This window comes from Poecile atricapillus, chromosome 33, assembly GCF_030490865.1.
Source record: "Poecile atricapillus isolate bPoeAtr1 chromosome 33, bPoeAtr1.hap1, whole genome shotgun sequence".
Classification (NCBI taxonomy): Eukaryota; Metazoa; Chordata; class Aves; order Passeriformes; family Paridae; genus Poecile; species Poecile atricapillus.
In genome coordinates, this window is record NC_081281.1 from 838,910 (window position 1) to 864,815 (window position 25,906).

Here is a 25,906-nt window from a genome sequence, read left to right on the forward strand (position 1 = left end):
TAGGGAAGGGTTGATAAAGCCAAAATAACCCGTTTGGGACTGGGCTCGGCCCAGGATGAATCAGGACAACGTCCACAGAGGGTGGCTCCTCTCCAACCCCGCGCGGGACCCTATAAAAGCAGCCCCGTCCTCCCCTGGCTCCGCACGGCTTCCCAGGAATCCCACCGGATCCCGCCGGAGACTTGGGTGAGTGGATCTCCCGGGATTGTCCCCCTGGCTTGGGAATGTTCCCCGTGTTGGGGATCCCGGGGCTCCTCTGGGGTCGGTGGGAAGACCCTGGTGGGGTTTTTTGGGAATACCGAGGGGTTTCTCCCCGCTGGAATTGCTGGGTTGTCCATGGGGGAATATGGGAGAAGTTCCAGGAATGTCCCCCTGGGTTGGGAACGTTCCCCCGTGTTGGGGATCCCGGGGTTCCTCTGGGGTCGGTGGGAAGAGCGGTTCCCGGTGGGATTGGGAATTTTTTGGTAAAAATTGGTGTTTTTTGGGAATACCGAGGGGTTTCTCCCTGCTGGAATTGCTGGGTTGTCCATGGGGGAATATGGGAGAAGTTCCAGGAATGTCCCCCTGGGTTGGGAACGTTCCCCCTGTTGGGGATCCCAGGGTTCCTCTGGGGTCGGTGGGAAGAGCGGTTCCCGGTGGGGTTTTTTGGGAATACCGAGGGGTTTCTCCCTGCTGGAATCGTTGGGTTGTCCATGAGGGAAAACGGGAGAATTTGGGGATGTCCTTGGGGGTGGGGTCAGCTCCCGGCTGGAGCTGGATCCCGCCGGAGACTTGGGTGAGTGGATCTCCCAGGATTGTCCCCCTGGCTTGGGAACGTTTCCCCGTGTTGGGGATCCCGAGGCTCCTCTGGGGTGGGTGGGAAGAGCGGTTCCCGGTGGGGTTTTTTGGGAATACCGAGGGGTTTCTCCCTGCTGGAATCGTTGGGTTGTCCATGAGGGAAAACGGGAGAATTTGGGGATGTCCTTGGGGGTGGGGTCAGCTCCCGGCTGGAGCTGGATCCCGCCGGAGACTTGGGTGAGTGGATCTCCCGGGATTGTCCCCCTGGCTTGGGAACGTTCCCCGTGTTGGGGATCCCGCGGCTCCTCTGGGGTCAGTGGGAAGAGCGGTTCCCGGTGGGATTGGGAATTTTTTGGTAAAAATTGGTGTCTTTTGGGAATACCGAGGGGTTTCTCCCTGTTGGAATCGCTGGGTTGTCCATGAGGGAATACGGGAGAAGTTTGGGGATGTCCTTGGGTGTGGGGTCAGCTCCCGGCGGAGAAATGGCTCCCTTTCCATGGAAATTCCGGCATTTCCGAGGGGCAGGGAGCGCTCGTGTGCCCGGGCACGTTCCGGAGGCGGGAATGGGGCACGGAGCAGCTCCCCGGGATCAGATCGGGCAGGGATGTTCCCGACGGGAGGCCCGGGGATGCCACAAGGAAGGAAGGAGGGAAGGAGGAGGCTTTGGAGGTTTCCAGGCGCAGCTTTTGAGGTCTCTGCCCCAGATCTTGTCTTGGGTTGGGTTGAGGCTCCTCTCGCCGGGATCACAGGGACGGATCCTGGGAACATCAGGAGCTCCTGGAATGAGGCCACGGAGATGCTCCAAGGGCTGGGGAGAGGTTGGGAGAGCTTGGAAAGGTTCCCCTGGAGGGGAGAAGCTCCATGGAGACTTTAAAGACCTCCCTGGGCAGCAGAGGGGTTGGATTGGGCAACCCTCAGGGCCCATTCCAAGGAAATAATGGGAATATCCATGGATAATTCCACGGGGCAGGATCCGGGGGCACCCCCTGAGTCACCACCGCCGCGCCCCCGTCACCGTTCCCGCTCCAACGTCACCCAAACGCCTCGGTGGCGGAGCCGGAGGCCACTCCCCATCCCACTAAAACCCCGGGACGTGCTCCCGGCGGGGAACTGGGAGCTGGGAATTCTCCTCCCTCTTCCCGAGGGAATCCCGCATCCCGTGCCGTGCCCCTGTCCCCCTCCAGGCTCGCTCGGATCTGCAGGATGTCCCCGTTCTTGGACAGCATCGCCACCATCGTCGGCGTCTTCCAGCAGCACGCCCGGGGCCACGGGGACGGCTCCGGGCTCAGCCGCGGGAGGATGAGGGAGCTGATCCAGAGGGAATTCGCGGATTCCCTCGTGGTGAGCGCGGCCGGGAAGGGTTGGGATGCAGGAAGGGAAAAATCTCCTCCGGAAAGGGAATGGGGAGGGTTCCACCAAAGGTTGGGGTGCTTTGTGCTGGGTCTGGGGGATCCTGAGGGAGCTGGGGGGGCTCAGCCTGGAGGAAAGGGGGATCCAGGGGGAATTCGGGGATTTTCCAGCCGGGATTTGGGATCTGAGCCCAGGGAACAGGGACAGGACAAGAGGGAACGGCCTCGAGCTGTGCCAGGGGAGGCTCAGGGTGAAAAATTTGGGAAAATCCCTCCTGGAAAGGTTGGCCAGGCCTTGGAAGGGGCTCAGGGAGTGGCCATCCCTGGGGGTGTCCGAGGAATTCCGGGATGTTGGTTTGGGTGATGGATCCCAGGTTGGAGTCAATGATTTTGGAGTCCTTTCCCAAAATCCTGGGATTTTGTGACTGCTCCCACAACTCCTCCAACCCATTGTGCCACCAAAACAAAAAAGGGCAAAAGCTTCAGAATGAGCTGGGGAATTTCCTTCAGGGAAAAGGAAAAATCCCAAAAATCCCAAAAATCTTTCACTTCTGTAAAAGGAGAACTCCCAAAAAGGAAAGAGCTCCTCAGCTTCAGCCAGGGAGCGACCAGGAAAACGGGGAATGAATTCCCACAGACGCAAAAATGAATTCTCACTTTTAGGCTGAGCCCTAAAAGTGGAATTCTGAGAGACAGAAGGAGAGTTTCTGCAATTCTTCCCACTTTTTGCATTTTCCCAGGAAGACAAAAACCCCTTTTTTTCCCCCCATCCCGTTTTATTCTTCCCCCTGCAGAAGCCACACGACCCTCAGACCATCGAGAAGATCCTGCAGTTCCTGGAGTGGGATGGGGACGGGGACATCGACTTTAACGAGTTCCTCCTCCTGGTGTTCCGGGTGGCCAAGTGCTGCTTCTGGTTCCAGCCCAGGGCCCCCTTCCTGGTGCAGAGGACGAAGCTCCCGAGCGGCGGAAAATCCCTCCGGGAGCCGGAATTCAGGAGCAGAGGGAGCCGCCGGCAGCTCCAGGAGGAGGAAGAGGAGGAGGAAGATCGCCAAAGCCGGGAGAGGAACCGTGAGGTGGAGCTGCAGCGAGACCTCAGGCTCGGGGAGGTGGAAATCTCGGAGGGAAGGAGGAGGGAGCAGCAGGAAGGTGGCGGGGAGGACGCGGAAGCGAGCGGGGAGCCGGGAAGGAGGATCCGGGAGAGGTTCCAGGAGGAAGAACCAGCGGACGTGAGGACGGGCAGGCAACGCCGAGAAACCCAACCGCGGGCGGAGCGGTGGAGCCGCCCGGAGCCGGGGCGCGGTGAACGGAGCCAGAGGCCACGAGGAGCAGATGGAGGAGGTGACAATCGGCCACGGGAACCAGAATTGCTGCGGGAAGAGAGGAGCCGCCACCGCCGGCGAGAGCAGGAACAAAGAGAGACGGGAGGGAGAAGATGCCGGGTGGCTGAGCAGGAATGCCCGGAGTCCAGGAGGCCACACCAGACGTTCCTGGAGGAACCGTTAGAGATGGAGCTCGGGGAACGTGGGAGAGCAGAGCCAGGGGAAGGCGGATACAGGCGGAGAGAAGAGCGGGAACGGGAGCTGGAAAGGGCAGGAAGGGAAAGGGAGATCCGGGAGGAGCAGGAGAGGGGAGAAAGAGATGATCCCAGAAGAAAAGGGAGAAGGAGAGAGAGGAGAGAGGATCAGGAACGGGATCTGGAGATCTCAGAGCGCCGCACTCGGGACAGGGAGGAACGAGAGGCTGTGATCGACCTGAGAGAGCCACGGGAGAGACGAGAGCGGGAAATTCGTGAGGCTGAAGAAGATGGGAGGAGAGAACGAGGAATTTATGAAAGGAGAAGAGAAACCTCAGTGGCAGAAGCTGAAGCTGAAGTCAAAGTGCGCCGTGACACCCGAGAGCGAGGGGAGGAGCTGAGAAGAAGAGAACGACCCTGTGATGTCTCCTGTGAGGAGGAGGAAGACAGAAGGATTTGTCCCAGAAGGGAGAGGGAAGAGATCGTGAGGGAGAGGAGAGAGGATCAGGAACGGGATCTGGAGATCTCTGAGCGCCGCACTCGGGACAGGGAGGAACGAGAGGCTGTGATCGACCTGAGAGAGCCACGGGAGAGACGAGAGCGGGAAATTCGTGAGGCTGAAGAAGATGCAAGAAGAGAACAAAGAGGAACTCTGAGGTACGAGAGGGACAGAGAAACCTCAGTGGCTGAAGCCGAAGTCAAAGTGCGCCGTGACACCCGAGAGCGAGGGGAGGAGCGGAGAAGAAGGGAACGTCCCTGTGAGGAGGAGGAAGAAGCAGGAGAAGCAGCAGAGAGAATTTCCCGGGTGAGAGAGAGGGAAGGAGCCCTGAGGGAGAGGAGAATCCATCGGGAACGGGATCTGGAGGTCTCTGAGCGCCGCACTCGGGACAGGGAGGAACGAGAGGCTGTGATCGACCTGAGAGAGCCACGGGAGAGACGAGAGCGGGAAATTCGTGAGGCTGAAGAAGATGCAAGAAGAGAACAAAGAATTTATGAAAGGAGAAGAGAAACCTCAGTGGCAGAAGCTGAAGCTGAAGTCAAAGTGCACCGTGAGATCAGAGAGCGAGGGGAGGAGCTGAGAAGGAGAGAACGTCCCTGTGATGTCTCCTGTGAGGAGGAAGAAAGAAGAATCTGCCCCAGAAGGGAGAGGGAAGAGCCCCTGAGGGAGAGGAGAAGTGATCGACAGCGGGAGCTGGAGGTCTCTGAGCGCCGCACTCGGGACAGGGAGGAACGAGAGGCTGTGATCGACCTGAGAGAGCCACGGGAGAGACGAGAGCGGGAAATTCATGAGGCTGAAGAAGATGGGAGGAGAGAACGAGGAATTTATGAAAGGAGAAGAGAAACCTCAGTGGCAGAAGCTGAAGCTGAAGTCAAAGTGTGCCGTGAGATCCGGGAACCACGAGAGGAGCTGAGAAGAAGAGAACGACCCTGTGAGGAGGAGGAAGAAAGAAGAATCTGCCCCAGAAGGGAGAGGGAAGAGATCGTGAGGGAGAGGAGAAGTGATCGACAGAGGGATCTGGAGGTCTCTGAGCGCCGCACTCGGGACAGGGAGGAACGAGAGGCTGTGATCGACCTGAGAGAGCCACGGGAGAGACGAGAGCGGGAAATTCGTGAGGCTGAAGAAGATGTGAGGAGAGAACAAAGAGGAACTCTGAGGTACGAGAGGGACAGAGAGACCTCAGTGGCAGAAGCCGAAGTCAAAGTGCGCCGTGAGATCAGAGAGCGAGGGGAGGAGCTGAGAAGAAGAGAACGACCCTGTGAGGAGGAGGAAGAAGCAGGAGAAGAAGCAGAGAGGAGAATTTCCCGGGTGAGAGAGAGGGAAGGAGCTGTGAGGGAGAGGAGAATCCATCGGCAACGGGATCTGGAGGTCTCTGAGCGGGACAGGGAGGAACGAGAGGCTGTGATCGACCTGAGAGAGCCACGGGAGAGACGAGAGCGGAAAATTCGTGAGGCTGAAGAAGATGCAAGGAGAGAACGAGGAATTTATGAAAGGAGAGGAGAAACCTCAGTGGCAGAAGCTGAAGTCAAAGTGCGCCGTGAGATCAGAGAGCGAGGTGATGAACTGAGAAGAAGAGAACGTCCCTGTGAGGAGGAGGAAGAAGCAGGAGAAGAAGCAGAGAGGAGAATTTCCCGGGTGAGAGAGAGGGAAGGAGCTGTGAGGGAGAGGAGAATCCATCGGGAACGGGATCTGGAGGTCTCTGCGCGCCGCACTCGGGACAGGGAGGCAGAAGCCGTTGACAGAATCCGGAGAGAAACACGGGAGAGACGAGAGCGGGAAATTCGTGAGGCTGAAGAAGATGCAAGGAGAGAACAAAGAGAAACTCTGAGGTACGAGAGGGACAGAGAGACCTCAGTGGCAGAAGCCGAAGTCAAAGTGCGCCGTGAGATCAGAGAGCGAGGGGAGGAGCGGAGAAGAAGAGAACGACCCTGTGAGGAGGAGGAAGAAAGAAGAATTTTCCCCAGAAGGGAGAGGGAAGAGATCGTGAGGGAGAGGAGAAGTGATCGACAGCGGGAGCTGGAGGTCTCTGAGCTCCGCACTCGGGACAGGGAGGAACGAGAGGCTGTGATCGACCTGAGAGAGCCACGGGAGAGACGAGAGCGGGAAATTCGTGAGGCTGAAGAAGATGCAAGGAGAGAACAAAGAATTTATGAAAGGAGAAGAGAAACCTCAGTGGCAGAAGCTGAAGCTGAAGTCAAAGTGCGCCGTGAGATCCGGGAACCACGAGAGGAGCTGAGAAGAAGAGAACGACCCTGTGAGGAGGAGGAAGAAAGAAGAATCTGCCCCAGAAGGGAGAGGGAAGAGATCGTGAGGGAGAGGAGAGTGGATCAGGAACGGGATCTGGAGATCTCAGAGCGCCGCACTCGGGACAGGGAGGGAGAAGAAGCCACAATCAGCCGGAGAGAGCCACGGGAGAGACGAGAACGGGAAATTCGTGAGGCTGAAGAAGATGGGAGGAGAGAACAAAGAGGAACTCTGAGGTACGAGAGGGACAGAGAGACCTCAGTGGCAGAAGCTGAAGTCAAAGTGCGCCGTGAGATCAGAGAGCGAGGTGATGAACTGAGAAGAAGAGAACGACCCTGTGAGGAGGAGGAAGAAGCAGGAGAAGAAGCAGAGAGGAGAATTTCCCGGGTGAGAGAGAGGGAAGGAGCTGTGAGGGAGAGGAGAATCCATCGGGAACGGGATCTGGAGGTCTCTGAGCGCCGCACTCGGGACAGGGAGGCAGAAGAGCCCAGCAGGGAGAGGAGAGACGCTGGCCAGGAGATCCGGCTGGAGGTCCTGGAGGAAGAAGAGGAGGAGGAGGAGCTGGAGCGGGGATCGTGGCGGTACCAGAGCCTGGATGTGGACAGCGGCAATCTCTGCCCCCCGGGTCAGGAGGCGCCCGTCAGTGACCTCAGGGTCCGGTACCGCCCCGCTGAGCCCGAGCTCCGGCCCGAGGTCCGGCTGCTCCCCGGGGCCCCGGAGCCTTCGAGCATCGCGTACCTGGTTCATGTGATCCAGAACCGGGCTGAGCCCAAAGCCGCCACCTACGAGATCGTGTGCCACCAGCGCGGCCAGCCCTGCTCCGTGTCCCCGAGCCACCGCCCCGAGCCGCAGCCCAGGGCCACCAAATCCCTGGAAAAACCCCAGGATGTGGATGAGCCCCGGGAAAGAGCCGGGAGGGAGGTGAAGGATGGAGCCCGGGAGGAGGCGGTGAAGTCGCAGGAGCTCCGGAGGCGCCCCGAGGTCGCCGAGGAGCAGCCCCGGGGTGAGGGGTCCCAGAAGGTCCCGAGGGAGCCCCGGAGGGACCGAGGGGACAGCGAGGCCAGGAGCTGCCCCCCGGCTCCCGAGGCTCGGGAATGTCGCGATCCGGAGCGCAGAGATCCCGGGGAGAGCCGCGGAGAGGGAATCCAGGAGGATGAGGAGGCTCCCGAGGAGGAATCCAGCAAGAGGAGCGGCCGGGAATCCGGCAATTCCCAGCTTTCTCGGGAAGGTGGCACCAAGCAGGGCCAGGAGCCCTCGCAGGAGGCTCCGAGCCGCCCCAGGGATGAATCCAAGACATCCTGAGGGGAATCCGCATCTCCCTGGAGCCTCCAGGTCCTTCTGAGCGGCACCTCTGAAGGATCCCGGGGTGTCCAGCGGGGTTTGGGGGCTTTTCCCTGGGATAAATCCCCAGCGGGAAGCGAGATCCCTCCGGATCCGGAGTTTCCGCCTCCCTGCCGGGTGTTTCCCTCGATATTTAATCACTTTTTCTGCTCTAATTGGAGTCCTTTGTCCCTTTTGTGCACCCTGGGGTGTCGCTCCAGCTCCTCCCAGCCCCGGGGCTGCGGCTCCTCTCGGCTTCTGCCGCGAAACTCCAAAGAATTCCCGATTTGGGGGCCTGGAAATCCTGGAGGCTGGGAAAAACCTTTCCAGCCTCGATTCCAGCGGAATTCCAGCGGGATTCCAGCTCCAGGCTCGGGGATTTGGGGCGGCCGCAGGGTGCTGGTGGTGGGTGGGGGATTCTCCTTCTCCTCCTTTTCCTTTTCCTTCCTTTTTGTCGCATGGAAAATGGGAATAAACGGCTGATTCCTGCAGCAGCTGCGAGCGTCTCGTTCCGGGGGGGCTGGGAGAACTGGGATCCGGCATTCCCAGTTGGGATCTGACATTCCCTGTTGGAATCCGACATTCCCAGCTGGGATCTGACATTCCCAGCTGGGATCTGACATTCCCAGTCAGGATCAGACATTCCCAGTTGGAATCCGACATTCCCAGTTCAAGTCTCACGTTCCAAGTTCATCCCGGGGTTCTTCCCCCACTTTTTCCTGCTCCGAGTCCCGCTGGGAATTCCCGGGATCCCCAAACTCATCCCCATCCCTGATTTTCCCTCCTCCCTCCTCCAGGAATCCCCTCCAGAGATTTTGGGGATTTTCCCCTTTTTCCTTCTCCAGTCCCCCCTGAAAATTTTCGAGATTTTTCCCCAGTCCCCCCTGAAAATTCTGGGATTTTCCCCCCTTTTTCCCCCCAGTCTCCCCCTGCAGATTTTTGGAATTTTTCCTCCTTTTTTCCCCCAGCCTTCCCCTGCAGATTTTTGGGATTTTCCCCCCTTTTTCCCCCCAGTCTCCCCCTGCAGATTTTTAGGGAAAAATTTCCCCCTTTTCCCCCAGCGTCCCCCTGAACATTTTGTGATTTTTTCCCCTTTTTTTCCCAGTCTCCCCCTGATTTTTTTGGGATTCCCGCCCGCCCCAGGAGGGTTTTTGCGAAGGGCGCGGCGCATTCCAGAGGCTCGGGAGGAGCCGCGGTTGCCGCTGGAAACGGGAATTGCCCAACTCTGACTCAGCCCGGGCGGGGCTCCCCGAGTTCTCTTTTTTTTCCCCGAGTTCTTTTCCTGATCCAACAATTCCAACCTCGAGCGGGTCCCAGCCATGGTGAGGGAGCCGCGATTCCCGGGAATGCGGGGAGGGTGGGAAAAGAGATTTTATATCCCGCAAAAATTGTGGGAATTGGAGTGGGGAGAGGGCAGGGAATGGTCCCGGGGGAAGGAAAAACGGGGGAGGGAAATGGGGGGAAAACAGGGAAAAAACAGGGAAAAACCAGGGGGGAAAACGGGGAAAAAACAGGGAAAAACGGGGGGAAAAACAGGGGATAAACGGGGTGGGAAAACAGGGAAAGAAACGGGGGGAAAACCAGGAAAAACTGGGAAAAATGGGGGGCGGAAACAGGGAAAAACAGGGGGGGTGGAACAGGGAAAAATCTGGGAAAAAAGGAGAAAAACTGGGAAAATGGGTGAGAAACCGAGAGGGGCAGGGGGGAGAAATGGGGAAAATCGGGATTTTCTCCCAAAAATCCGCCTCGTCCAGAGGGCGGATCCAGCCCGGGCCTTTCCCAGTTCCGCGTTGGATCCGAAACCTCCCCAGGGAATTTCCAGGCTGGGCCAAGGAGCGAAATCCCGGGAAAAATGCGGCGGGACGGGTCCGGCTGAGCCCTTCCCTCATCCCGAAAAAAACCGGGATTGCTCCTGGCACACTTGGAATGGGCACAGGAGGCTCCTCCAGCCCTTCCCTCATCCCGAAAAAAACCGGGATTGCTCCTGGCACACTTGGAATGGGCACAGGAGGCTCCTCCAGCCCTTCCCTCATCCCGAAAAAAAACCGGGATTGCTCCTGGAACATCTGGAATGGGCACAGGAGGCTCCTCCAGCCCTTCCCTCATCCCGAAAAAACCGGGATTGCTCCTGGCACACTTGGAATGGGCACAGGAGGCTCCTCCAGCCCTTCCCTTATCCCGAAAAAAAACCGGGATTGCTCCTGGAACATCTGGAATGGGCACAGGAGGCCTCTCCCTGTTCCCAAAAAACCTGGAATGGGCACAGGAGGCTCCTCCAGCCCTTCCCTTATCCCCAAAAAAACCGGGATTGCTCCTGGAACATCTGGAATGGGCACAGGGGGCTCTTCCCTGCTCCCAAAAGTCCTGGAATTCCTCCTGGAATGAGTTCAAGGGGTCCTTCCCTGCTCCCAAAAAACCTGGAATGGGCACAGGGGGCTCTTCCCTGCTCCCCAAAATTCTGGAATTCCACCTGGAATGAGCACAAGGGGCCTTCCCTGCTCCCAAAATCCTGGAATTCCTCCTGGAATGGGCACAGGGGGGCCTTCCCTGCTCCCAAAATCCTGGAATTCCACCTGGAATGAGCACAAGGGACCTTTCCCTGCTCCCAAAATCCTGGAATTCCTCCTGGAATGAGTTCAAGGGGTCTTTCCATGCTCCCAAAATCCTGGAACTGCTCCTGGAACATGCCCAGGAGGCTCCTCTGGCGGTTCCCAGCTCCCGGGAAAAGCGGGATGGGGGTGGATCCCGATCCCTTCCTGATCCCTTCCCGATCCCTTCCCGATCCTTTCCTGATCCTTTCCTGATCCCTTCCTGATCCATTCCCGATCCTTTCCCGATCCTTTCCCGATCCCTTCCCGATCCCTTCCCGATCCCGCAGCCCACGGAGACGGAGCGCTGCATCGAGTCGCTGCTGGCCGTGTTCCAGCGCTACGCCGGCCGCGAGGGCAGCCCCGGATCCCTCTCCAAGCGGGAATTCCGAGCCTTCATGGACACCGAGCTGGCCGCCTTCACCAAGGTGAGCGGGGACGGGAGCGTCGGGATCCGCGGGATCGGGGTGGGATCATCGGGATCGGGATGGGATCATTGGGATGGGATCCTCGGGATCAGGGTGGGATCCACGGGATTGGGATGGGATCATCGGGATCGGGATGGGATCATTGGGATGGGATCCTCGGGATCGGGGTGGGATCCTCGGGATCGGGGTGGGATCCTTGGGATCAGGATGGGATCATCAGGATTGGGGTGGGATCCTCGGGATCGGGATGGGATCATTGGGATGGGATCCTCGGGATCAGAGTGGAATCAATGGGATTGGGATGGGATCCATGGGATTGGGGTGGGATCATCGAGATTGGGGTGGGATCCTCGGGATCGGGGTGGGATCCTCAGGATTGGGATCTGGGATCGGGATAGGATCCATGGGGTTGGGATGGGATCCTCGGGATCAGGATCCTCGGGATCAGGGTGGGATCAATGGGATCCATGGGATCCATGAGATTGGGATGGGATCCATGGGATGGGATCATGGGATGGGATTGGGATGGGATCCATGGGATCATGGAATGGGATGGGATCCATGGGATCCATGGGATGATCCATGGGGTAGGATTTATGGGATCAATGGAATCCATAGGATCCATGGGATGATCCAGGGGGTCCCAGATTGGGATCGGGATGGGATCACGGGAACATCACCCACCGGGGAGATTCCAGGATTTTCCCATCCCAAACCCTCCCAGCCTGGACAGGGAATTCCCGAACCTCATTCCAAGCAGCAATTCCCATTTTTTCCCCCCCTCAGAACCAGAAGGACCCGGGCGTGGTGGACAGGATGATGAAGAAGCTGGACATGAACAGCGACGGGCAGTTGGATTTCCAGGAATTCCTCAACCTCATCGGGGGCATCGCCGTGGCCTGCCACGATTCCCTGCTCCTCAAACCCCAAAATCCCTAAATCCGGAGCCTCCGGAGCCGTCCTCGCAACGCTGGAATCCAGGGAATGGCCCCGTTCCCCTTTTTTAATTTTTTTGGGAAAAGGATAAAGGATAAATGATTTTTTTTTTTTGGATAAATAAAAGGTTTAATGCCCCGGGATTTGTCGGGAAAACGGCGCCGATCCCGAGGGATTCCGGGATTATCCGCTCCAAATTCCAGGAATTCCCTGCAGGGATGGGGATCCAACCCTCCCTGAGTCCCTTCAAGCAGTTCCCAAACCCTTTTTTCCATGGAAAAATCATCCCAAATGACCCAATTATTCCCAAATTTCCCACCCTGGCCCAGCTCGAGGCCGTTCCCTGGGATCAGATCCCAAATTCCCGCTGGAAAATCCCGGAATTCCCCCCTGGATCCCCCTGAGCCCCCCCAGGATTTTCCAGAACCTTCTCCCGCCGCTCCCTGGGCACTTCCAGCCCCTCAATCCAAGCCCTGGACATTCCCAGCGGGAAAATCCCTGGAATTGCATCCCTGAATCCTCCCCGCTGTGGATTCCCATCCCTCTCCCCCCTCCAGGCACCGGAATCCACCCAAAATTCGGGAATCCCGGGGCCTTTTCCATGCCCTGGGGCCAAACCTGGGAATTCCAGAGGACAAAACACCAGGACGAGCCCTGGGGGTTAATTGGGACGCTAATTACACCCCACTAATTAACACACCCGGCTCCAAACCCTTCCCATCCTCAGGAGCATTCCCAGAGCTGGGAACGGGGATAAAATCCCAATTTTTTTTGGGTGTGATCTCCAAAGCAGGAAAATCCAGGTAATTAACAAACTTTATTAACGAGGGGAGCTCATTAAGTGGCCACGACTTAAGGAGTCATCGGACACGGAGCCGCTTCCAGAGGGAGCAGGGGTTCCCTGGATTGGGGATTTACGGAGCCAATCCCGGCTTTTCCAAGTTTTTTGGGGTTTTAAGGGGAGCAGAGGTGGTTCCCAAACCAGGATTTGGGATAAAAGCGCAGGAAAACCGGTCTGGGGACAAGGAGAAGAAAAATTCCTGCTAAAAGTGAGGAAAAACCTGGAAAAGAGGATGGGAATGGCCAAAGCTGGAATGAGGAGTGGGAATTTCCTGATCCAGGAGAATTCCTAGCGGAACTGGAGGGGGCTGATGCGCAGCCCCAGCACGTCCTTCCCGATCTCCGTCACCTGCAGGGACAAAGAGAGGATTCAGGGCTGAAAATTTGGGATTCAGGGGTGAAATCTGGGATTCAGGGGTGAAAATCTGGGATTCAGGGGTGAAAATCTGGGATTCAGGGCTGAAAATTTGGGATTCAGGGGTGAAAATCTGGGATTCAGGGGTGAAAATTTGGGATTCAGGGCTGAAATCTGGGATTCAGGGGTGAAAATCTGGGATTCAGGAGTGAAATCTGGGATTCAGGGGTGAAAATCTGGGATTCAGGGGTGAAAATCTGGGATTCAGGAGTGAAATCTGGGATTCAGGGGTGAAAATCTGGGATTCAGGGGTGAAAATCTGGGATTCAGGGCTGAAATCTGGGATTCAGGGCTGAAAATCTGGGATTCAGGGCTGAAAATCTGGGATTCAGGGGTGAAAATTTGGGATTCAGGGCTGAAAATCTGGGATTCAGGAGTGAAAATCTGGGATTCAGGGCTGAAAATCTGGGATTCAGGGCTGAAAATCTGGGATTCAGGGCTGAAAATCTGGGATTCAGGGCTGAAAATCTGGGATTCAGGGGTGAAAATTTGGGATTCAGGGGTGAAAATTCGGGATTCAGGGCTGAAATCTGGGATTCAGGGGTGAAAATCTGGGATTCAGGGCTGAAAATTTGGGATTCAGGGGTGAAAATTTGGGATTCAGGGGTGAAAATCTGGGATTCAGGAGTGAAAATTTGGGAATTAAGGGTGAAAACTCAGGATTTAGGGGTTGGGTTTGTGGCTGTTGCTCCTGGGCCTGTGCTGGGAGCACTGGGAAAGGTCTGGGAGCATCCTCAGACCACCCTGGTGGGATTTGGGTGTGAATTTGAGGGATTTGGGTGTGAATTTGAGGGATTTGGGTGGAAATCTGAGAGATTTCAGGGGATATTGGAGATATTTCCATGGATGGATAAGATCCCCCCTCAGCCTCCCTCAAACCGAGCAGGCCCGACTCCCACAGGCCTTGTGGGAAAAACAGAGGAGAGATTTTTGGGGATATTGGAGATATTTCCATGGATATTTGAGATATCTCCACAGATATTTGACTTATTTCCATGAATATTTGACTCATTTCCCCAGATATTTAACTTATTTCCATGAATATTTGACTTATTTCCATGGAAATCAGATCCCCCCTCAGCCTCCCTCAAACTGACCAGGCCCGACTCCCACAGGCCTCTCTTGTGGGTAAAACAGGGGAGAGATTTTTGGGGATATTGGAGATATTTCCATGAATATTTGACTTATTTCCATGGATATTTGACTTATTTCCACAGATATCTGAGATATTTCCATGGATATTTGAGATATTTCCATGGATGGATAAGATTCCCCTCAGCCTCCCCCAAACCGAGCAGGCCCGACTCCCACAGGCCTTGTGGGCAAAACAGAGGAGAGATTTTTGGGGATATTGGAGATATTTCCATGAATATTTGACTTATTTCCATGAATATCTGACTTATTTCCATGAATATTTGACTCATTTCCCCAGATATTTAACTTATTTCCATGAATATTTGACTTATTTCCATGGAAATCAGATCCCACCTCAGCCTCCCCCAAACCGAGCAGGCCCGACTCCCACAGGCCTCCCTTGTGGGCAAAACAGGGGAGAGATTTTTGGGGATATTGGAGATATTTCCATGAATATTTGACTTATTTCCACGGATATCTGAGATATTTCCACGGATATTTGAGATATTTCCATGGATGGATAAGATTCCCCTCAGCCTCCCCCTAACCGAGCAGGCCCGACTCCCACAGGCCTTGTGGGAAAAACAGAGGAGAGATTTTTGGGGATATTTGAGATATTTCCATGGATATTTGAGATATCTCCACAGATATTTGACTTATTTCCATGAATATTTGACTCATTTCCCCAGATATTTAACTTATTTCCATGAATATTTGACTTATTTCCATGGAAATCAGATCCCCCCCTCAGCCTCCCTCAAACCGACCAGGCCTGACTCCCACAGGCCTCCCTTGTGGGCAAAACAGGGGAGAGATTTTTGGGGATATTGGAGATATTTCCATGAATATTTGACTTATTTCCATGGATATCTGACTTATTTCCATGAATATTTGACTTATTTCCACGGATATCTGAAATATTTCCACGGATATTTGAGATATTTCCATGGATGGATAAGATTCCCCTCTGCCTCCCTCAAACCGAGCAGGCCCGACTCCCACAGGCCTCTCTTGTGGAAAAAACCACTCCAGAGCCCAAATTCCCTCACAGAGAAGAGATTTTTTTGGGATATTAGAGATATTTCCATGGATATTTGACTCATTTCCATGGATATTTGACTTATTTCCATGGATATCTGAGATATTTCCATGGATGGATAAGATTCCCCTCAGCCTCCCTCAAACCGAGCAGGCCCGACTCCCACCGCCCTCATGGAAATTCGCTGATTTGACCCCAAATCCCTTCCAGGAACCCCAAAATATCCCCACCAAAACCAGCCCAGAACCCTGGAACGCCCTCAGAGCCCCGTGAGGAGAGGCAGGAGGAGCCTGACCGTGGTGACGCGGCAGATCTGCCCGCGGAACTCGGGGCTGTAGCAGGCGCCGCTGAGGGGACATTTCTCCAGGGCCTTGCCGCGGTAGATGGGGCGGTAGGAGGCGGCGCAGATGTCGAAGGGGTTGTGTTGGTCGTAGTTGAGCTGGTGGCTGTCGCTGGGGTTCTTCTCGCACGCCGCCAGGATCTTCCTCGTCTGGGGAAGAGGAGAAGTGAGAGTGGGGATGTGGTGGGGAAGTTTGGGGAGGGGGATGCCTCAGGAATGGGGCAGAGCAGGGATATGGGGATGGGGATATCACAAAATGGGGTCACAAAGGGGATTTGGGGATGGGGATACCTCAGAAATTGGTCACAGAGAGGTTTTGGGGACAGGGATACCTCAGAAATTGGTCAGAGCAGGGGTGTGGGGATGGGGATATCACAAAAAAGGGTCACAGAGGGAGTTTGGGGACAAGGACGCCTCAGGAATGAGTCAGAGCAGGGGTGTGGGGATGGGGATATCACAAAAAAGGGGTCACAGAGAGGTTTTGGGGACAGAAACACCATAAAAAGGGGTCACAGAGGGTTTGGGGACAGGAATATCACAAAAAAAGCTCACAGAGAGGTTTTGGGGACGGGGATACCTCATAAACTGGTCACAGAGAGGTTTTGGGGACAGGAACACCACAAAATGGGGTCACTGATGGGGTTTGGGGACAGGGATATCACAAAAATGGATCACAGAGAGGTTTTGGGGACAGGGATATCATAAAAAAGGGGTCACAGAGAGGTTTTGGGGACAGGGGTACCTCAGAAATTGGTCAGAGCAGGGGTGTGGGGATGGGGTATCACAAAATGGGGTCACAGAGGGGATTTGGGGACAGGGACACTGCAAAAAGGGGTCACAGAAAGGTTTTGGGGATGGGGACGCCTCAGAAATTGGTCAGAGCAGGGGTGTGGGGATGGGGATATCACAAAATGGAGTCAGAGTGGGGGTTTGGGGATGGGGACACCTCAGAAATTGGTCACAGAGAGGGTTTGGGGACAGGGGTACCTCAGAAATTGGTCAGAGCAGGGGTGTGGGGATATCACAAAATGGGGTGAGAGTGAGGGTTTGGGGACAGGGATATCACAAAAATGGGTCACAGAGGGAGTTTGGGGATGGGGACACCTCAGAAATTGGTCAGAGCAGGGGTGTGGGGATGGGGATATCACAAAATGGGGTCAGAGCGAGGGTTTGGGGACAGGGATATCACAAAAATGGGTCACAGAGACGTTTTGGGGACAGGGATATCATAAAAATGGGTCACAGAGGGTTTGGGGACAGGAATACCACAAAAAAAGCTCACAGAGAGGTTTTGGGGACGGGGATACCTCAGAAATTGGTCACAGAGAGGGTTTGGGGACAGGGACATTGCAAAAAGGGGTCACAGAGAGGTTTTGGGGACAGGAACACCACAAAATGGGGTCACTGATGGGGTTTGGGGACAGGGATATCACAAAAAAGGCCCACAGAGAGGTTCTGGGGACAGGGACACCCCAATAAAGCCGTTTCACAACTTGAAGGCCTCATCTGAGGACCTCACCTTGGGTTTGAGGACATTTGGGGACATTTGGGGACATTTGGGGACATTTGGGGACAGGACCATGGAGGTCTCACCTGCTGGGCCACCTCGGGCTTGGGGCCGAGCTCGAGCAGGCGCCGGGCGAAGGTGGCGGCGCTTTTGAAGTTGCGGAGTTTGAAGAAGAGGTTGAGGGCGGTGCGGAGCACCAGGATCATGTGCACGGGCTGCAGCTGGGAGTGTGTGAAGTAGGCGGCCATCTGCCAGGGAAAAACGGGATAAATCCTCAGGAATAACGGGAATTACAGGCAGTGCCTCCCCTCCAGGCTGGAGTTGGCGTTGAAGGAAGAATTCTGTATTTTTGATGAGTTTTTTGTGCAGGATTCCTGCACTTCTGCCCTCAGAAATTCCGTATTTTTGCCCTCAGGAATTCCTTTGTTTTTCCCTTCAGAAATTCTCACCTTTTCCCCTCAGGAATTCCCACATTTCCCCTCAGAAATTCCCACCTTTTCCCCTCAGGAATTCCCACATTTCTCCTCAGGAATTCCCACCTTGAACCCTCAGGAATTCCCACATTTCTCCTCAGGAATTCCCACCTTGAACCCTCAGGAATTCCCCTATTTCCTGCTTCAGGAATCCTGTATTTCTCTCGTCACAAATTCCCACATTTCCCCTCAGAAATTCCCACCTTTCCCCCTCAGGAATTCCCACATTTCCCCTCAGAAATTCCCACCTTTTCCCCTCAGGAATTCCCACCTCTTCCCCTCAGGAATTCCTACATCTCCACCCCTCAGAAATCCTGTATTTCTTCCTTCAGCTATCCCACATTTTCCCCTTCAGGAATTCCATGTTTTTCTCTCTGGAATCCCACATTTCCCCCCTCAGGAATTCCATGTTTTTCTCTCTGGAATCCCACAATTCCCCCCTCAGGAATTCCATGTTTTCCCCTCAGAAATCCCACATTTCCCCTCGGGATTCCCTCACCTCACAGATCCTCTTCTGCTGCTCCAGCGTCTCCTTGGGCAGCTTCTTCCTCTCGATCTCCATGGACAATCCCACGATGTATTCCCGGCAAATGGCGATCAGCTGCTGCGCCTTTGGGGCAAATCCCGGGATCAAACCCTTCCCTGGGCACGCTTCGGGATTGGGATTCCCATGTTTGCCCCCTCAGGAATTCCACATTTTCTCCCTCAGGAGTTCCCCCATTTTCTCCCTCAGAATTCCCACATTTCCCCCTCAGAAATCCCATATATCCCCCTCAGAAATCCCATATATTCCCTTCAGGAATTCCCATGTTTTCCCCCTCAGAAATTCCCCCATTTTTCCCCTCAGGAATTCCCCCATTTTCCCCCTCAGAAATCCCATATATCCCCCTCAGAAATTCCATATATTCCCCTCAGGAATTCCCATGTTTTCCCCACAGGAATTCCCCCATTTTCCCCCTCAGAAATTCCCACATTTTCTCCCTCAGAAATTCCCACATTTCCCCCTCAGAAATCCCATATATCCCCCTCAGAAATCCCATATATTCCCCTCAGGAATTCCCATGTTTTCCCCACAGGAATTCCCCCATTTTCCCCCTCAGGAATCCCTCATTTTCCCCCTCAGAAATCCCACATTTTCACCCTCAGAAATTCCCCCATTTTTCCCCTCAGGAATTCCCCCATGTTTTCCCCTCAGAATTCCCACACTTTCCCCCTCAGGATTCCCACACTTTCCCCCTCAGGATTCCCATGTTTTCCCCTCAGAACTCCCCCATTTCCCCCTCAGAATTCCCCCATTTTCCCCTCAGGAATTCCCCCCTCAGGATTCCCCCTGTACCTCAGCGATCTCCTGTTTGTTATCCACCACCAGCAGGGGAACGCTGAGCAGGATCAGCCGGAATTTCTCCACGGCCTCCTCGAATTTGCCGGCGGTGGTGAGCTGATAGCAGAGCTGCAGCCTCTGGATCAGCTCCCCCAGCTTCAGCCCCACGGCCGGCAGCGCTCCCTTCATCCCGCCCTCCTTCCTGGGATCCACCAGGAAAACCGGGATTTAGGGGGAGTTCTACTCCCTGAGGCCTTTCCCATCCTTCCCAAACCTTTTTCCCCGTGGAAAAATTGTGCCAAATATCCAGGCCTGGCACGGCTTGAGGGTGTTTCGTCTCGTTCTGGCTCTGTTCTCTGGGATTAGATCCCAAATTCCCCCTGGAAGAGCCTGGAATTCCCTCTGGATCCCCCTTTTCTCCCCCAGCTCCCTCAGGATCCTCCATTCCCTTCTCCCACCGCTCCAGGACACTTCCCACTTCCCAGCTCCTCATTCCATCAGGATCCAGCCCTGGACATTCCCTGGATTTTACCCCCAAACCCATCTCTGCCCCCCACAATTCCCACCTCTCTCCACAAACCGGGAATTCCGCCTCCTCCCCATCCCTGGAGGCGCCCAAGCAATTCCTGAACCTCACTCTGAAGGAATCAACCTCACCCACCTCATTCCCAACCCCAGAAATCCGGGATTTCTCTCCAGGAAGAGCATTCCCAGCAGCCTGGGGGATCCCTGGAATCCGGGGAAGGCGCTCACCAGTTGCGGTGTGGGAATCCGTACATGGCGGGGAGGCTGGGAAGCGCCTGGAACGTCGTCCGGCCTCGGGAAAACGTCTGCAGGAAGAGCTGCTTGTAGGGGCCGAAGTTGGTCACTCCCACCTGGTCATGGAGCAGCTGATGGGATAAAAAAAAATCATGGATTGAGCCGGGAAAATCTGGATAGGGCAGCGCCAAGGCCTCGCTTGGGGTCAGATCCATGGGAAAACGGGGATGGAACGTTCTGGAACAGACACGGAGCGAGGATTCCGGGTGTAGGCGAAGTGAAAGGGAAAGGAGGAGTTTTTCCAGAAGAAAATTCCGTGGGAGACTCACCCTCATGGCTGTCTCGAAGGATCCTGCCAGGATGTGATCCACGGGGAGCTGGGAATTGTTGCACCACACCTGGAAAAGAGGGAAGGGAATCCAGGTGGGACTGGGACGGGCACGGCTCCCACGGCACAATTCCCACGCTGAGCTCATGGATCCCAGGGGAAAAAACAACCCCAAGGACGAAGGGGAAAAGGAGGAAATTCCCGGTTTTCCGAGGAAATCTGGGATTTACCTGGGCTGGGCTGGTGCCTTTGGTGGGGGGCACGAAGAATCCGTCCTCGGCCGCTCCTGCGGGGCCGGCGGCGACGTCCTGAGGGAAAATCCCGGAATTCCAGCTGAAAGCCGAGCTGGATCATCCCAGAGAACATTCCCCGCTTCCCAAATTCCCGAGGAATCAGCGCTGGGATGCCCCAGGATTCTCCTACCAGCTCGGGGGGAAGATCCAAATCTTCTTCCACTTCCCATCCTCCTCCTTCCTCCTGCCCTTTTCCCGTTCCCTCCTCTCCGAATCCTTCCCCGGCATCCACGAATCCGTCTGTGGGGAGCAGGGAATGTTCTCTGGGATCCCATGGGAATGGGGAACGGGGTTTTCCAAGGGAAATTCCAGGATTTTTCCCACCTTCGTCCAGCTGCAGCTCGGCGTCCTCGCCCCAGCCCTCGGTGCCCACGGCGTCCATGTCGATGTCGGCGGCCAAGGCTCCTCCTTTCCCTAAAAAAAAACAGGGAAAGACCCTCAGGAAAGAATTCCAGGAGGGGAAAAGCCCACCCTGCCCTTGTGCTGTTGCATCCCGCGGAATTTCGGGATTTGGGAGGGTGGGGCAGAGCTCCAGGATGGATCCTCGCTCTGAACTCCAGGAATTCCTCCATCCAGGGGTGGGATCCAACCCTCCCTGAGTCCCTTCTGACGCTTCCCAACCCTTTTTCCATGGAAAAATCATCCCAAAAATCCAGCTCTAGCACAGTCCGAGACCGTTCCCTGAGATCAGATCCCAAATCCTGCCTGGAAAAGCCTGGAATTCCCCCGGATCCCCCTTTCCTCCCGGATGAGCCCCCTCATGATTTCCCATTCCCTTTTCCAGCCGCTCATTCCGTGACTTCCCACAGCCCCGGCCATTCCCAGGGCTCATTCCCAATCCCAATCCCGTTATTCCCAGTGCCTCACATCCAGCTCCTTTCCCAATTCCTCCCCCAGAACATTCCTGGGTTTGATGCTGCCGCAGCCACGGGAAGCTCCCCGTGCCGATCCCAAATCCCGGGAATACCGGGAACACCGGGAATGCCGGGAATGCCGGGAATGCCGACCTTTCCCGGCGATGGAGCCCTCGAAGAATCCCTTGGAAACGGTCAGGAGGGGCCAGTTGGTGTCCAGGGGCAGCACCGGCGCCGGCGGCTGCAGCAGCCGCGCCTCCGGATCCACGGCCGGGATCTGGGATGAGCCGGGAAAACGTCGGGAAAATCCCGGACTTTGGGATCCCGGCCCGCTCCTCGCTCCGGAAAGGAGCTGCTTTTCCATCGTCTCCTCCTTCCCCAATTCCAGGAGTTTCCCAGGAATCCTCTCCTTCCCAAATTCCAGGAGTTTCCCAGGAATCCTCTCCTTCCCAAATTGCAGGAGTTTCCCAGGAATCCTCTCCTTCCCAAATTCCAGGAGTTTCCCAGGAATCCCCTTCCCCTCCTTCCCCAATTCCAGGAGTTTCCCAGGAATCCCCTTCCCCTCCTTCCCCAATTCCAGGAGTTTTCCAGTTGCTCTCCCACTGGATCCCCCCATCCCCGAATTCCAGGAGTTTTCCAGGATTTCCCCCTTCCCCACCATTCCCTCCTCCCTCGATTCCAGGAGTTTTCCCCGCTGGATCCCACTGCTCCCTTCCCAAATTCCCGGAGTTTTCCCGGAGTTTTCCGGGCGTTCCCACCGTCTCCTTCTCGGGATCGAAGGATTCCCGCAGGCTCTCGGCCTCCTCGTCCAGCCCGTGCGTGGCGGCCGTCAGGAACGCCAGGGATTCTGGAATGACGGGAATGACCATGGGAATAACGGGAAAAGCCATTGGAATGACAGGAATAACCACGGGAATAACAGGAAAAGCCATTGGAATGATTGGAAGGACTCCCCATGCCCGGAATTCCTGGAATTCCCCGGGGAAGGAATCCCTGTGCCTGTGAACTCTGGGAATTCCATGGGGAAGGGCTCCCAGTGCCCAGAACTCCGTGAATTCCCTTTGGGAAGGGTTCCCAGTGCCCAGAACTCTGGGAATTCCCTGGAAAAGGACTCCCCAGACCCAGAATTCCCTGGAAAAAGTCTCTCCACACCCAGAATTCCTTGAAGAATGACTCCCAATACCCAGAACTCGGTGAATTCCCTTTGGGAAAGTCTCCCCACACCCAGAATTCCCTGGAAAAGGATTCCCCACACCCAGAATTCCCTTTGGGAAGGGTTCCCAGTACCCAGAACTCTGGGAATTCCCTGGAAAAGGACTCCCAGTGCCCAGAATTCCCTGGAAAAGGTCTCTCCACACCCAGAATTCCTTGAAGAAGGCCTCCCAGTAGCCAGAACTCCGTGAATTCCCTTTGGGAAGGGTTCCCAGTGCCCAGAACTCTGCGAATTCCCTGGAAAAGGACTCCCAGTGCCCAGAATTCCCTGGAAAAGGACTCCCCACACCCAGAATTCCCTGGAAAAAGTCTCTCCCAGAATTCCTTGAAGAAGGACTTCCAATACCCAGAACTCGGTGAATTCCCTTCGGGAAGGCCTCCCCACACCCAGAATTCCCTGGAAAAGCCCGGAATCCCGGGAATTCCCTCTGGGCAGGACTCACTCTGGCCGCAGCCGCGCAGGATCCGCACCCTCTCGGCCACGTCCCCCAGGTACAGCGCGTTCTGGTAGTGCCCGCTCATGTCCTTCCGGATCTCCGCTGCGCCCAAAAAAACCGGGAAATCAGGGAAAAAAAATCCCGGGAAAAACCAGAATTCCCATCGGGAAAGGCGGAGCTCACCGATCTTCATCATCTTGCGGAGTTTCTCCAGGTTTCCGGTGAGGAGATAGAGGAAGGAGAGGCGGTCGAAGTTCTTGGTGCGCTGGTAGCACATCTCCACCACCTGGTGGTTCCCCTGCAGCAGCGCCGCCTCGCCCAGCTTCTGCCAGCAGCCCTTGTCGTCCAGAGCCTTGGCGGCCTCCAGCGCGATCTGTTCTCCGGGAATTCCGGGAATTCCGGGAATTCGGGATTGGGAATGGGATCACGGGGCGGGGATGGGGGTTGGGAGTGGGGGGTGCTTTGGTGGTGCGGGGATTTGGGGGTGTCCAGGGGGATCTGTGCCCAGGGGGTGTTCTGGGTGCTGAAACATCCGGAACTGAACTTCCCAGAATCATCCCAGAACATCCTGAGCCATCCCAGAACATTCCGGAACACCCCAGAGCATCCTGAGCCATCCCAGAGCATCCCAGAACATCCTGAGCCATCCCAAACCATCCCAGAACATTCCAAAACACCCCAGAGCATCCTGAGCCATCCCAGAGCATCCCAGAACATCCTGAACCATCCCAGAGCATCCTGAACCATCCCAGAACACCCCGGAACGTTCCAGAGCACCCCAGAGCGTCCCAAACCATCCCAAACCATTCCCAAACCATCCCAGAACATCCCAGAACATCCCCAAATCATCCCAAACCATTCCCAAATCATCCCAGAACATCCCAGAGCATCCCAAACCATCCCAGAGCATCCTGACTTATCCCAGAGCATCCAAGGTCATCCTGAACCATCCCAACCCATCCCAGAACATCCTGAACCATCCCAGAACACCCCAGAACATTCCAGAACACCCCAAACCATCCCAAACCATCCCAGAACACCCCAGAACATCCCAGAACACCCCAAACCACCCCAATCCACCCCAATCCGCCCCGATGCCGCCGTTGCCATCACCTCGATGTTGCCGCACTCCAGGGCGAGGCTGAAGCGCGTCTTCTCATCGCGCACGAAGTGCAGCGCAACCTCGGGGTACCCCTTACGCTGCAGGTACGCGATGATGGCCTGGCCCACCAGCCGCGCGCTGCGCACCATGTGCAGAACCTGGATCACAAATCCCAAATCATATCCCAAATCCCAAATCATATCCCAAATCACATCCCAAATCACATCCCAAATCCTCATCCCAAATCCCAAATCACATCCCAAATCCCCATCCCAAACCCTGCCCCACCAGCCGTGCGCTGCGCACCATGTGCAGCACCTGGATCACAAATCATATCCCAAATCACATCCCAAATCCTAAATCACATCCCAAATCCCAAATCACATCCCAAATCCTCATCCCAAACCCTGCCCCACCAGCCGCGCGCTGCGCACCATGTGCAGCACCTGGGAGATCCCAAATCCCAAATCATATCCCAAATCCTGAATCGCATCCCAAATCACATCCCAAATCACATCCGAAATCACATCCCAAATCCTCATCCCAAATCACATCCCAAACCCTGCCCCACCAGCTGTGCGCTGCGCACCATGTGCAGAACCTGCGGGATCCCAAATCATATCCCAAATCATATCCCAAATCACATCCCAAATCCTCATACCAAATCCCAAATCATATACCAAATCATATCCTGAATCCTCATCCCAAACCCTGCCCCACCAGCCGCGCGCTGCGCACCATGTGCAGCACTTGGATCACGAATCATATCCCAAATCATATCCCAAATTATATCCCAAATCACATCCCAAATCCTCATCCCAAATCCCAAATCACATCCCAAATCACATCCCAAACCCTGCCCCACCAGCCGCGCGCTGCGCACCATGTGCAGAACCTGCGGGATCCCAAATCCCAAATCACATCCCAAATCCTGAATCACATCCCAAATCACATCCCAAATCACATCCCAAATTATATCCCAAATCACACCCCAAATCATATCCCAAATCCCAAATCACATCCCAAATCACATCCCAAATCCTCATCCCAAACCCTGCCCCACCAGCCGCGCGCTGCGCACCATGTGCAGAACCTGCGGGATCCCAAATCCCAAATCACATCCCAAATCCTGAATCACATCCCAAATCACATCCCAAATCACATCCCAAATTATATCCCAAATCACACCCCAAATCATATCCCAAATCCCAAATCACATCCCAAATCACATCCCAAATCCTCATCCCAAACCCTGCCCCACCAGCCGCGCGCTGCGCACCATGCGCAGAACCTGCGGGATCACAAACCATATCCCAAATCATATCCCAAATCCCAAATCATATCCCAAATCCTCATCCCAAACCCTGCTCCACCAGCCGCACGCTGCGCACCATGTGCAGCACCTGGATCCCAAATCCCAAATCCCATCCCAAACCCCATTCCTCCCTCATCCCAAATCCCATTATTTCTCGTCCCAAACCCCGTCTCTCCTCCCCGGTTCATTCCCAATTTTCCCGGTGTTATTTTTCCCAGGAACGATTCCCACACCTCGCCATTCCTCCCTGATCCCCAAACCCCATCTCTCCTCCCCGGTTCATTCCCAATCCCATTTTTCTCAGTGTTATTTTCCCGGGAATGATTCCCGCACCTTGTCATATTTCCTGATCCCCAAACCCCATCTTTCCTCCCTGGTTCATTCCCATTTTTCCCGGTATTATTTTCCCGGGAATGATTCCCACACCTCGCCACTCCTCCCTGATCCCCACACCCCATCTCTCCTCCCCGGTTCATTCCCATTTTTCCCGGTGTTATTTTCCCGGGAATGATTCCCGCACCTCGTCGTATTTCCTGATCCCCCAACCCCATCTCTCCTCCCCGGTTCATTCCCGTTTTTCCCGGTGTTATTTTTCCCGGGAACGATTCCCGCACCTCGTCATTCCTCCCTGATCCCCAAACCCCATCTCTCCTCCCCGGTTCATTCCCGTTTTTCCCGGTGTTATTTTTCCCGGTGTTATTTTTCCCGCACCTCGTCGTATTTCCTGTGGATGAGGGCGAGTTTGAAGCGGAACTCGGTGGGGTCGATGCTGAGCACGCGCGGGCGGCACTCGCGGTCCAGGCAGTGCACGCTGTTCCCGCGCACGCGCGTCACGTAGATGGGCAGGTCCAGCGTGCGGATGATGCCGTGATCCCTGCGC

General features: G+C 55.5%; 3 protein-coding genes across 3 annotated transcripts in view; 2 read left to right on the forward strand and 1 right to left on the reverse strand.

The window, feature by feature from the left end:
* Positions 1-1,980: 1,980 nt before the first annotated feature.
* On the forward strand, positions 1,981-8,179 carry TCHH (trichohyalin). Its single transcript, XM_058860207.1, has 3 exons — positions 1,981-2,118; positions 2,921-5,836; positions 6,488-8,179. Exons 1-3 carry the CDS (start codon positions 1,981-1,983, stop codon positions 7,685-7,687), a joined length of 4,254 nt encoding a protein of 1,417 aa, XP_058716190.1. The 3' UTR covers positions 7,688-8,179.
* Positions 8,180-8,896: 717 nt separating this feature from the next.
* S100A11 (S100 calcium binding protein A11) lies at positions 8,897-11,772 on the forward strand. Its single transcript, XM_058860244.1, has 3 exons — positions 8,897-9,027; positions 10,584-10,721; positions 11,508-11,772. Exons 1-3 carry the CDS (start codon positions 9,025-9,027, stop codon positions 11,658-11,660), a joined length of 294 nt encoding a protein of 97 aa, XP_058716227.1. The 5' UTR covers positions 8,897-9,024; the 3' UTR covers positions 11,661-11,772.
* A 683-nt stretch (positions 11,773-12,455) lies between these two features.
* COPA (COPI coat complex subunit alpha) overlaps positions 12,456-25,906 on the reverse strand; it is a 31,573-nt gene continuing 18,122 nt past the window's right edge. The window contains exons 18-33 of the mRNA XM_058860242.1: positions 25,738-25,900; positions 23,723-23,869; positions 22,793-22,982; positions 22,616-22,711; positions 21,719-21,807; positions 21,114-21,237; positions 20,431-20,520; positions 20,237-20,346; positions 20,044-20,121; positions 19,815-19,883; positions 19,480-19,616; positions 18,742-18,928; positions 17,905-18,015; positions 17,019-17,180; positions 15,381-15,575; positions 12,456-12,846 (exon numbers count right to left, since the gene is read on the reverse strand). Of these exons, the coding sequence (XP_058716225.1) occupies positions 12,787-12,846; positions 15,381-15,575; positions 17,019-17,180; positions 17,905-18,015; positions 18,742-18,928; positions 19,480-19,616; positions 19,815-19,883; positions 20,044-20,121; positions 20,237-20,346; positions 20,431-20,520; positions 21,114-21,237; positions 21,719-21,807; positions 22,616-22,711; positions 22,793-22,982; positions 23,723-23,869; positions 25,738-25,900 (2,008 nt within the window). The 3' untranslated portion in view covers positions 12,456-12,786. The remainder of the gene's footprint in view (positions 12,847-15,380; positions 15,576-17,018; positions 17,181-17,904; positions 18,016-18,741; positions 18,929-19,479; positions 19,617-19,814; positions 19,884-20,043; positions 20,122-20,236; positions 20,347-20,430; positions 20,521-21,113; positions 21,238-21,718; positions 21,808-22,615; positions 22,712-22,792; positions 22,983-23,722; positions 23,870-25,737; positions 25,901-25,906) is intronic.

What these genes read in the sequence shown, in the direction of transcription:
- TCHH (XM_058860207.1), top strand. Translation starts at nt 1,981, where the DNA reads ATGTCCCCGTTCTTGGACAGCATCGCCACCATCGTCGGCGTCTTCCAG. An exon ending in AATTCGCGGATTCCCTCGTG is followed by an intron (nt 2,119 to 2,920) that starts GTGAGCGCGGCC and finishes TTCCCCCTGCAG; the next exon opens with AAGCCACACGACCCTCAGAC. An exon ending in ATCGGGAACGGGATCTGGAG is followed by an intron (nt 5,837 to 6,487) that starts GTCTCTGCGCGC and finishes CGGGATCTGGAG; the next exon opens with ATCTCAGAGCGCCGCACTCG.
- S100A11 (XM_058860244.1), top strand. An exon ending in AGCTGGCCGCCTTCACCAAG is followed by an intron (nt 10,722 to 11,507) that starts GTGAGCGGGGAC and finishes TCCCCCCCTCAG; the next exon opens with AACCAGAAGGACCCGGGCGT.